This window comes from Grampus griseus, assembly GCF_964374135.1.
Source record: "Grampus griseus genome assembly, chromosome: 12".
Classification (NCBI taxonomy): domain Eukaryota; kingdom Metazoa; phylum Chordata; class Mammalia; order Artiodactyla; family Delphinidae; genus Grampus; species Grampus griseus.
Window position 1 is genome coordinate 85,505,775 of NC_139006.1, and position 12,345 is coordinate 85,518,119.

General features: G+C 47.7%; 1 protein-coding gene across 1 annotated transcript; it reads left to right on the plus strand.

Moving 5' to 3' along the window:
• Positions 1–261: 261 nt before the first annotated feature.
• On the plus strand, positions 262–3,321 carry LOC309830546 (frataxin, mitochondrial-like; the record flags this gene model as incomplete). Its single annotated transcript, XM_082667136.1, is given in 4 exon segments — positions 262–287; positions 2,756–2,808; positions 2,811–2,819; positions 2,822–3,321. Coding segments are annotated over 4 exon segments (588 nt in total).
• Between the last annotated feature and the right edge of the window lie 9,024 nt (positions 3,322–12,345).

Consider the following 12,345-nt stretch of genomic DNA (forward strand, 5'->3'; position numbering starts at 1 on the left):
TGATACTGGAGTTTGAATGACAAAGAGGATGAAGAACAAAGTAGGTGTTTTAGGGGTTGTGGAAAGAAATATGGTCGGGGATCCAGAAAGAGATCTGAGTATATATTTTCCCAGCAGAGAATCAACTCTTTAGAAGGAATGACACTGATGTGCTCATGACTGTCGCCATAACAGGGTAGCAACACTAAATCCCTAGGGTCACAACCCGTGACACACCTGTTGCTTTCAGTCCAGCCTACAACCAGGGCTGTGCCCACAGGCATGGGTCTGGGGGACCCTGCTGACAGGTCAGCCACAAAGCCACAATCATGACCTCCACTGTTGTTCTAATGAATCCCCAAATTGGTCCAATTTCTCGAAACAAAGGGCACATCGATTCACAGGTGTGGACACAGTTCGTACCTGAGTTCTAAAAACTCCTTGTCTGATGGTTCTTTTTTTTAAATGTAATTTAACTTAATTTAATTTTATTCTATTCTATTTTATTTTTATTGAAGTAGAGTTGATTTACAATGTTTAAGGTGTACAGCAAAGTGATTCTATATATACCTATTCTTTTTCAGATTCTTTTCCATTATAGGTTATTACAAGATATTGAACATAGTGCTATGGGGTAGGACTTTGCTGTTTATCAACTTTATATGTAGTAGTGTGTATCTGTTAATCCCAAACTCCTAACTTATTCCTCCCCACACTTTCCCCTTTGGTAACCACAAGTTTGTTTTCTTTTTCTTTTCTTTTTTTTTTTGGCCACACTGCACAGCTTGTGGGATCCCAGGTCCCCGACCAGGGATTGAACCCAGCCCATGGAATCCTAACAACTAGACCAGCAGGGAACTCCCGTAAGTTTGTTTTCTATGTCTGTGAATCTGTTTCTTTTTATAAGTAAGTTCATTTGTATCATATTTTAAATTCCACATGTAAGTGATATCATATGGTATTTGTCTTTCTCTGTCTGACTTACTTCATTTAGTATGATAATCTCTAGGTCTATCCACGTTGCTGCAGATGGCATCATTTCATTTTTTTATGGCTGAGTAATATTCCATTGTATATATGGACCACATCTTCTTTATCCATTCATCTGCAGATGGACATTTAGGTTGCTTCCATGTCCTGGCTACTGTACTGATGGTTCTTTTCTACTGGAAGACTTAGAGGGAGGAGCTACAGGAGTGCCATCGTTTGCCCGCAGCCCTTTCCGCCCTGGTTAAAAGTGAGTCACACACTCACATGTCCTTAGGTGCTTTCCTTTCTCAGAATTACCTGGTGATGGATGGGGGCTCAGGTCTGGTTTTGGCAGCCCCGGGGCAAAGACTGTGCACCCAGGTGCCATGACTACAGAGGAAGGAGCTCCCCCAAGGCCGTGCCAACACCTTCAGGATGAAACCGGGGCCACTTAGGGGGGTGACGGGCTGCATGTGTCCCTCCCCTCACAACACAGAGGGTTGCCCCAATTCCATCCCTGTCCTCTCTTTCAGGACCACAGTGACCTGCTAACAGGATGAGTGACATTCATTCTGAGATGCGCTGAGACGTAAAGGCAAATCCTGGACCCTGCTTGGAAACATGACCACCGTCTCATTTCCCCCAAATGTTCACTTTTAGAAAGTGACATCTCATGACTAACTTTAGCATTTGGGGATGAACGCTGAGATTTTAAAAGGTTTCCTAGAAAAGCGATGGATTTGTGTGGTAGCACAAGCTCCATCCGTATCAGAAATCAGGTTTAGGTATCTCAGCAGGCAAGTGGGAGGACTTGTGAACATTCCTTGTTTCGGGGGGGGGGGTGAAACTGAATACGTAATTCTGTGCTGTGGGACATTCCAAGAAGGAGCCCAATGACGTGGAGACGTGTCCTTGCCCCAGTCACGGGATGAGGGTGATAATCGCCAGAATTATCACGTGAGCAGGTCACAAACACTAAAGGACACAGATACTCATTTTCAGGGTCTTCCCGAAAGTCCTGATGAGAAAAGCCTCCTGGAAATGAAATACACTTTATTCTGGCCGAAACACCGAATACTTTCCATCTACCTCACGGGAATATATGTTTTACAAGAGAGATGAATGTTATCTCATAACCTGCCACAATACCTAATATCTATCACATTTCAAAATGAACACGATTAGTGCCTAAATCTCAGCATTGGCAATTTTCCTCTCTCTCTGGAAAAGTTTTTTAATTGAAAGCATTTTAAGGGTTGAGAGAAAATGCACCATTTATTTCTGTTAGACACTCTAAGTGTATTTGGTTACTTGGGAATAAAGTAGTTCCCCCTTCAAAGGAAAAAAAAAAATCCTCTAGGCTTATGTGACAATTGTATTTGGTAGAACGATGAACTGGAGTTTCGGTGGCTAGAATTTACAGAATGAATGAGAGCACCATCTATAAAAGAAGATGCAGAATGAAATTCTCCAGTGACAGGAATTTCTTTTACAATTTTGAGAACAAAAGCATCATGTAGAAGAAAATCTACGTGGATGTACTTTGCTATTCATATTGTTATAGCCTTTCAGTGCTAGAAATCTTGAAATACTAATAAAATAAATTTCACCGTTAGCCATTAACTTCCTACATGAGAGCAACATTTCTGTTCAAGATTTAACCCCTGTTTTCTTTGATAAGGTTGGGCTGTTAGTACAGAATTACCCTAGATGCAAATGACAAATGAAGACAAGATCTGCAACAAACATGAAACTAAAGAGTTAACGTTCTGAGCACGTGGACGCTCGGACGCCCCGTGGCTGCCAGCCTCTTGCTCCTCTCGCTCGGCGCCGGGGCCCCGCGGCCAACGAAGGACCCCCGCTGTACGGCTGCCGGGGCTGCACTCTGGGACCGCTGCGGCCCGCGCACGCAGCCAGCCCAGTCTGAACTTCCGCTGCCTCAACCAGACCCTGAATGTCAAAAAGCAGAGCGTCTGCTGGATGAACTTGAAGACAACGGGAGCTTTGGGTGACGCTGGCCCTCAGGACAATACCGCCTGTGAAAGACTGGCCGAGGAGACGCTGGACTCCTTAGCAGAGTTTTTTGAAGACCTTGCAGACAAACCTTACACATTTGAAGGCGATGATGTCTCCTTTGGGAGTGGTGTTTTAGCAATTAAACTGCGCAGAGATCTAGGAACGTACGTGATCAACAAGCAAACCCCAAACAAGCAAATCTGGTTATCTTCACCATCCGGCGGCCTCAAGTGTTACAACTGGCCCGGGAAAAACTGGGTGTCCTCCCGCGATGGTGTGTCCCTCCACGAGCTGCTGGCCACAGAGCTGACTCAAGCCTTAAAACCCGAACTGGGGACTTCGCCGGTGGCCCAGTAGTTAAGAATCCACCTGCCAATGCAGGGCACACGGGTTCGAGCCCTGGTCCAGGAAGATCCCACATGCCGTGGAGCAGTTAAGCCCATGTGCATAACTACTGAGCCTGCGCTCTAGAGCCCATGAGCCACAACTACTGAAGCCCGTGAGCCACAACTACTGAAGCACCTAGAGCCCATGCTCCACAACAAGGGAAGCCACTGCAATGAGAAGTCAGCGCACCGCAACGAAGAGTAACCCCTGCTTGATGCAACTAGAGAAAGCCCACACACAGCAACGAATACCCAACACAGTCAAAAATAAATAAATTAAAACTTAAAAAAAAAAAACAACCCACAGAAATCCCAAACTGGACTTATCTTCTCTGGCCTACCCTGGAAAAGGTACTTGCTGCCCAGCCTAATGCTAAAGACATTAAACAAAGACCCCAGCTTTGTTCTGCAGCTGAATGGCTAGCTTTTTCCATTCATGCTTTTGAGGACAGTTGCGTGGTGTGTAACGGCTCTGTGAAAAGACTGTGTCACCTCCCGCCCTGCCGCTGGGTTCAGACTTTTAATTTCCATAGCTTTCTTTGGATTTATTGTCTGATTTCCTCCCTCACGTGATAGCCCTTATCTTTCGTAATGTCTGTATGCCCATACCTTTATATATAACCTCACGACAAAGAAAAAGAAGAGGACAAATTCCAGGAGGAGAAACGAATTGGCTTCACTATTCATTCTTTGAAAGACTTACTACAAAAACGGCCTGAAGAGCGTCTGGCCAACCTTGCCATCCTGTCTCAAAATGAGACTCATTAAAGGGAAACCTAAAACGTTCCTACTCCCCTTGAAAGTGTAAACACTTCTAAGCCCTTTGGTATTGAAGCATCAGTGGCAACTCGGGAATTCTCAAACCGAAGACCGTTTTCTCTTTGTGCTTTGTGACTGCAGGGTGTGGCCCGCATGGGGTGACACAGGGAGATGTGGTGCTGTGTCTTCCATATGTGCATATAGATGTACACACAGAGTTACACGTGTGTGTACATATATATTTTTAAAATTTAAGAATAAGCTATTGCAACACTGGTCTGAGGATGCAAAAAATCCCCCAAAAGCCACCTCTGTAAGCTCATGGATACGGTACAATAAATGAGGTCACGGAGCTCAGGAGGTGCTTGGCAAACTGTGAAAGGCCACATAAATGAAAAGATGTTGGTGTTAATGGAAGGAACCCGCTCTTACACTTGGCCCAGCCCAAAAGTAGTTGTCTGTCTCTGGGCAAGTTTCTCCAACTCCCTGGACCTCTGTTTTCCCCTGTTAACAGAGAGGGTTAACCTAGATGGAATATAGTTGATTCCCAATTTAGACATTTAGTGTTCCTGTCAGGCAACCTAACAGGCCCACTTTAATTCCCTCCAGTAGAGGAGATGACCGTGAACAGTTTTTTTTAAGCTATAGAGTAAGTATATGGTTTTGGGTTTTGCTTTACTTGAATTTCAGTTGAATTCATGTTCAAATAATCATCCTTTATTGTTCCATTACCGTGCTAAGCGGGGCTGTAGGCTGAATGTTAAGGTGTTAATCCTAACCCCCAATCACAGCCCTCATAAATGAGATCAGTGCCCTTAGAAGAGAGACCCCAGAGAGCTCGCTCATCCCCTTCACCATGTGAGTACACAGCTAGGAGACGGCTGTCCATGAACCAGGAAGCAGGCCTTCACCAGACAACCAGTCTACTGGGGCCTTTATCTTGGACATCCCAGTCTCCAGAACGGTGAGCAATAAATTTCTGTTTATAAGTCAAAAAAAAGGAAAGAGTTCACATCCTAACTCTGTAGATAGCAGTCCGCAGAGAAAACATTTTTATTCCTTTTTTTTTAAAGAGACATAAACAGATATTTAACTGAGGAAGAAAATAGAAATTTATCAATATGTAAAAAAATCCATTTTTTTGGTATACAAAAACGAAAATTAATAGGACATGCTGTTTAAACTTATCAAGTTGGCAAAGATAAGATAAGCTCTCAGCGTGCTTGCAGGGGGGATGGGCACTGCCCCACTTTGCTGCGAGGGGCAGGTCGCTGCTGCCCACCTGGAGATCTCGCTTGCTTGTGTGGTCAGAGCCCTGATGAACTGCACACCTGTGGATCCAGTAATCCCCCTTCTCAGGTACCCACTTCCTTTAGGCCTCTTGGCCACCCCATCAGGAGGAACTCTCTGCTCCATCTGCTGACATACAGCTTCCAGCCCTGTGGAAAGCACCTTCCACCAGCAACTATTCCTTAAAGACCCCGGAAAACCTGCACAAAAGCAAGTAAGAGCCACAGTTACAGTTACCATGGAGACCATAAAGCCTTCACCGTCTCCTGTGCTCAAGGGGCGTCTGGAGCTCTGCTCGCCACTCTTGGGCCTCACCTGCCGATGCGTCATCCACACCAGGCTTACGGTCTCCATGGGCTTCCAGCTCTGACCCTGAGGGGCACAGTGGCATCTGACTCTGGTGGCCCCTCTGTGTCTGGCATCTCCTGGAAGCCCTCCTGGAAACACTCTTCTCTTTTGACCACTGCCTTTCTCTTCTTGGAGGTCAGGGTCAAGTTCATGGGGTCAGGCAGACGGGCATCCTTCCCGGCCCTGTGGACTCCATTCCCAGAAATGTAACAGGGAAAACTTCTTCCTCCCTCTCATCCTCCACCCTGATCTCCTCCAGAAAACTGTTCTGGGGCCCTTGCCCACCTGGTCAGCAGGCTTGCCCACCTGAATCTGAATCTCAGTCCAGGCTCAGGCTCTGATGCCTGCCACGCAGGCCCCTGGTGGTTGGTTACAATGTCAGAAACAACAGATAAACCAAACGGCTGCCGCCATGGCACACGTGTATCCGTGTTCCTAATGCTGCATTTCCTTCTCTCTCCATCCTTCCGCATCTCCTTGCTCCCAGCTGAAGCTCTAGGGCTGAGCTGAGGACCTTGCACATAATGAACGATTACTAACCATCTGTTGACTAACCAGTGCATCCATGAGGAGGAGTGTTACACAGGATTAGGAGAGTGTTTTCAAATGATGTTTAATGATGCTCAAAATGAAATAAGTTTTAAAAGCAGAATAAATGGAAGCCACCTAAGTGTCCATCGACAGATGAATGGATAAAGAAGATGTGGCACATATATACAATGGAATATTACTCAGCCATAAAAAGAAACGAAATTGAGTTATTTGTAGTGAGGTGGATGGACCTAGAGTCTGTCATACAGAGTGAAGTAAGTCAGAAAGAGAAAAACAAATACCATATGCTAACACATATATATGCAATCTAAAAAACAAAAGGTTCTGAAGAACCTAAGGACAGGACAGGAATAAAGGTGCAGATGTAGAGAATGGACTTGAGGACACGGGGAGGGGGAAGGGTAAGCTGGGACGAAGTGAGAGAGTGGCATGGACATGTATACACTACCAAATGTAAAATAGATAGCTAGTGGGAAGCAGCCACATAGCACAGGGAGATCAGCTAGGTGCCTTGTGACCACCTAGAGGGGTGGGATAGGGAGGGTGGGAGGGAGACGCAAGAGGGAGGGGATATGGGGATATATGTGTATGTATAGCTGATTCACTTTGTTATAAAGCAGAAACTAACACACCATTGTAAAGCAATTATACCCTAATAAAGATGTTAAAAAAATTATTAGTAAAAGCAGAATAAAAACTATGTCCGGTGTTACACTAATTTCACGAAGAAAACCAAAAGTTGGTACGTGGAATAAGGACTAGAAGAAAACATACCGAAATGTTAAAAGTAATTATGTGGGGTTTCCCTGGTGGCACAGTGGTTGAGAGTCCGCCTGCCGATGCAGGGGACACGGGTTCGTGCCCCGGTCCGGGAGGATCCCACATGCCACGGAGCGGCTGGGCCTGTGAGCCATGGCCGCTGAGCCTGCGCGTCCGGAGCCTGTGCTCCGCAATGGGAGAGGCCACAACAGTGAGAGGCCTGCGTACCGCAAAAAAAAAAAAAGTAATTATGTGCAGTCAATGAAATTACAGGTTTTTAAATTGTATTGTTTGTAATTTTCTGGATTTCTTATTTAACAAGATGTATTACATTTACAGTTAGAGAGAATTCCATAGATATCTATATAAAGCATATCTATTTGTCAATAGAGTTTAAGGCATGTAGCTATGGTCACAGGTAAGTGGCAGACAAAGATCAGGTTATTCTTAGAGAGTTCTCTTTCTTCTACAAGAGGTGCCTTGTTCTCACTGAATCAGCTTCAGTGCCTCTAGACTCTTTGCCAGATCGGACCACAGTGGGCCTATTGCGCTGTCCTTCGTCTGCCTAAATGCTCCTGATCTGTAAAGAGAATTTTACATTCCTTCCAGGTCAACACTATCAATGATACTTTATTATGAAAGTCATTGTCTTTGTGCCTCAGTTTACTTCATGTTGTTCTCCAGTGCCTGGTACAATGCCGGATAGTCAGAAGCTGGCATGAGGAACCCCTTCTTGTCTTCCAGAGTTTACAATACGGGCAAAAGCACACACTAGAAATAGGCTCGTATATCAAAAGGGAGACATAATCTAGCTTACGATTCCTCCACCTCAGTGGCCTCTTTACATGATGTTTCCATGCCCATTATCTTATTATTTTTTGAGCTTTCCATAAAGTTATCCACACAATGTACATATCATTGTGATTTCATTCTCATCATAAACGGTTATATATTAATTTTGCATCAAATACTCCACACACGCTTTGTCATTCTAAGACTTCTCTTCCCGTGATCTCTCAGATGGTTTTTCTTTGCTCCCTTTGTAATAAACCCCATGATGCTGACATCTGAAATGGGGGGAGGTCTCCCCCTCTTCATCATTCTTCTTATTGAATCATTTTTTATTTCTTACTTTTTGAACAGGAATCTGTTCACCTTCCAAATGCCTCTGCCAATTTTTCTGGCTTCTGAAAAATTAATTTCAGCTGTTAGCATCATGTAAACAGAAAGGATGTCTCTCCCACCTTGCACATCTTGACTCTCCCTTCTGGCACATAAATCCTGTCAATGCCATTGGCTGCTTCCCTCTCTCTCTCACTAGAGTCCCAACTCTTCATCTCTGTATGCAGTTGCTTCTTTCCACCGGCAGCCCTAGAGATGGAGAGGAAAACGTTACAGCTAAGAGCCCACGGGCTGGTTAAGTCATCTTCTGCTAACTAGCTGCATAACCTCAACCACAGGGAGGCGGAATAAGAACCCTCAGCCTGCAAACCTTCCCTCCGATAAAGGAAAGACTTGCCGCCTACGGAGAGACCTGTCTACTGGTCCCCCCTTTATTCTTAGCTACCTGTGTACCCACTGCATTCTTTGTTCATCCACTCACGTGCTCAGCCCCTCTGCAAACATCTCTTGAACCAGGGATTATGGAGGGCACAGATACAGTGGAGAAGGCAGGCTGTACACATAGGCAAGCACAGCCCACGTTGACAATGCTCTAATGGAGTTGTCCTCAGCAGGCTGTGGGGCACAGGACGGAAGAAGGAGGTAATGGCTGAGCTGGATGGGGCCTTAGAGGGATGGGTAGGAGTTCACCATCAGAGAGTAGAAGTGTGTCCTGGTCAAGGAAAGTGTATGTACAAGTCATGCATGAGGGAAGTAGCACAGAACAATCAGTGGTACCCACAGGGTAAGAGGCAAACTCATGATCTCACCCACTTCCGGAACAGCAGACCCCCTTGCTAGAGTGCGTGCCCCATGAGCAAACAGGGTTCAGTGGGTCTCCCGTCCCTCACAATGGTCTGGGGTTCCCTGGTTCTCACCTCCTTTACCTGGAATGCCACTCCCTTTCTTCTCAAATTCCCACTTATCCCTCAAAATGCAGCCAGACATCAGCTGTGCACCGTCCCACCAGCCCAGCTGGGCAGCCAACCCTCACCTGACTCCTCTGTTTCTGCCTGTTCATTCGCCTGTCTGCCCCTCAGGCTGGGAGCCTGAAGAGGGTCCTTATTTCCCTGGCCCTTGGAGAGGGGTCAGTAAGTGCTGTTGAGTCACTAGCAGGTGTGATGGCCCCTGCGTGGAGGAAAGTGGATGGACCGGGAAAGGGCTGCACACGTCGGCCATGGGACAGGGCCACCTGCCAGGGGAGAGGGTTCTGACCAGCTCGTCCCACCTGCCTGTCTGTCCCTCAGATGCCCTTATGGTCAGCCCACTCCCTTTGATGCAAAGCTTCCGTTTCCATGGACACATCCACTTCCTTTTCTGGCCTCACCTGCTGCTTTAGTTTCCCAGAGCTGCTGAAACAAAGCATCATAGACTGGGCGGCTTGAACAACAGAAACGTGTTTCCTCGCATTTCTGGAGGCCAGGAGGCCAAGATCCAGGTGTCAGCGGGTAGTTTCTTCTGAGGTCCCTCTCCTAGGGTTGCAGACAGCTGTCTCCCCCCGTGTCCTCACATGGTCTCTCCTCTCTGTGCGTCCATGCCCTAATCTCCTCTTCTTATCAGAACATATTCAGACTGGATTAGGGTCCACCTGTATGACCTCATTTGACCTTGATTACCTCTTTCAAGACCATCTCTCCAAACGCACACCCTGAGGTCCTGAAAGTTAGGGCTTCTAGATATGGATTTGGCAGGGGGACAAAATTCAGCCTATCAGACCTGCCATTAGTTGGTTTTGCCTGTGCTGTTTCAGTTGTCCCTGTTCCTTGCTTTGTCCCTTTGAGGACTTCGGAGAAAGTAATTTCTTTTAGAGTTGCGCCTCCTTGAACCTCGCCTGTTATTTTGTGACGCCGCCCCGTGCTCGGCCACCGCCATGCTGCTTTTGTTTCTGTGTTTTCGGTCTACAGTCTCTATTTTCTCCTCACATCTCAGAATCCCTGCTTCACTGTTTTCTCTCCTTTTACGGCCCCAGGTGACTTCCTTTCATTTATTTATCTTGGCAGGTGTTACCAGCTTATTTCTTTTATTTCCCCTTTGCCTCTGGTACTTAACACCGGACCATCTGTGCCAATCTTACTTATTATTTATTCACCAAACGTTCCCCAGCCCCTACTATGTGTAAGTACGGCACCGGCAGGGCCCTGGTTCTTAAAGGTGAAGGAGTCCTCGCCACCGTCTTCCAGGGGCTGGAATTCCGCAGAGTGAGACTCAGGGCCGGGCCCACGGGAGGCCGTGCTGAGCGCAGCTCTGCGGCGCTCTTAGCATCTGGTCCTTGGACCTCGTGCATCAGTCTCACCCGGGGTGCTGAGGAAGCACCCGCCTGGCGCATTAGCAGTTCGAGGAGCTCAACCAGGCATCGGTACTCTGCACATGCCCTGCAGGGGTGGCCGTGCACAGTGAACGTTAACTACGGCTTTGCTGCCACAGCAAATGAGGGAACGATGGAGCAGTCGTCGTTACAGTGGTGAGCGGTGTAAGGTGGTGAAGAGAGGATGTGACTTGGAAGCGTGGCCTCGGGGGATGAGAGACGGCTCACCTGGGGGGACTCTGGGAGGAGAGACTCAGCAAGAACACGTGGGTGTGAAAATGCATGCAGGCTCTCGGACCAGTGCTGAGTCTAGAGCTAGAGAAGGCGGGGGGATGAGGAGGCCCTGGACTGAGCAGGCTGGGGGGATGCTGTGTGGTGTGAGCTGGGCGGCCAGTGGTCTCCCAGTTGAGGGGTGGCTGGGACGGGCATCAGGCACGTATTCCTGTGCAGGACTCAGACCCCGGCCTTCCTGCCCACAAGCCCCTCCCACCCACGATAGAATCGTCTGTGATACTTTTCAGAAAGCAGGACACACAGGAAGTTCTGACTCGGTGGGTGTCTGTCCGTGAGCATCCTTCACAGATGATGCTGGCAAGGAGCTGCAGCTGAGGACCACGAATGACGCAAATCCCACCAGCCGCTCCCCCATCTCTACCTCTTTTATCCCAACTGACACACAAGATTGGCCCTCAGAGGGATCTGTCTATTGTCCTCTGTCCTCCATGAAAACTGACCCCATTGTTTCTCTCTCCCTTCTCTCCTTTCCTGCTGCAGCCATGAGGAAGTAGTGTGATATAGTGAAAAACACATGGATGCTTGAATCAGAGAGATTTGGGCGCAAATCCCTGCTCCCCTGTGAAGGAAAGACACTCATCACCCTCCGGAGCCTCTGGTGCGTGGACAGTAACACTCATCTCAGAAGGTGACTGCTTCTCCCCCGCTCTGCTCCCTCTGTCCCCAGTATTCTTCATCGTGTCCCCGTCCTTCGGTATTCCCAGCAAAACTGGCTCATAAGCGCCCCCCTTCCCTGGCCATTCTGTCTTCCCTCCCACCTTCCCCAGGCCAGTTGCTGTTACTGCTGAAACCCCCTCAGTTCACCTCTGAGATCTACACGACAGGATCTCAGGCCATACGCTGCTCCCCCCTCGGCAAGCTTTCCACCCTCGGCTTCTCTGTGTGCTGCTGGCGTGAAGTTTGCAGCTCAGCCCCTGCACAGGAAACGCATGTGATCATCTCCTGCCCAGGAGAGAGGTACAGTAGCCAATACTCCTTCTTTTAACAGTGGAGAGACTGACTCAGTATAGTCAGCGGATCTCTCCAAGGTTGCACCATCCAATTCTCCCACTGTCTTCCCCAGTCTGGGCTTTCAGAGAAAACTTAGTGCTTTTCTGTCTTGTTTATGAATGGATTTCCAGAGCATTTGAGCCACTGGCATTGTTGCCAAAATGGAAATCGTGGCGGGGTGAGTGGGAGGGCTTGAGGGTATGTCTTTTCCTTTCTTGAAAAGAAAACTCACGTGATGAGCAGTGCATGAGAGCAGATGAGAGGCAGCGTTTTGTCAGGGTGGGGTCCGTTCACCCACAGCTAAGTTAGTGAACTCCCCCAGCCCCTCCGTCGGATACCTGGTTTCCTGGTGGTCCTTGCTGAGCCCCAAGAAGAGAGATGACCTCTCGGATGCACCGTTAGCCCACACACCTGACCCCGGCTCATTAGGAGAGAAAATGACTTACGAAGCGGGTGGGATTATCCCGTTGGAGGTGATGCATCTGGAGCTATACATTTCAGAACATCTGGAGAGTAGAGAAAAAAATCACCCAGAAG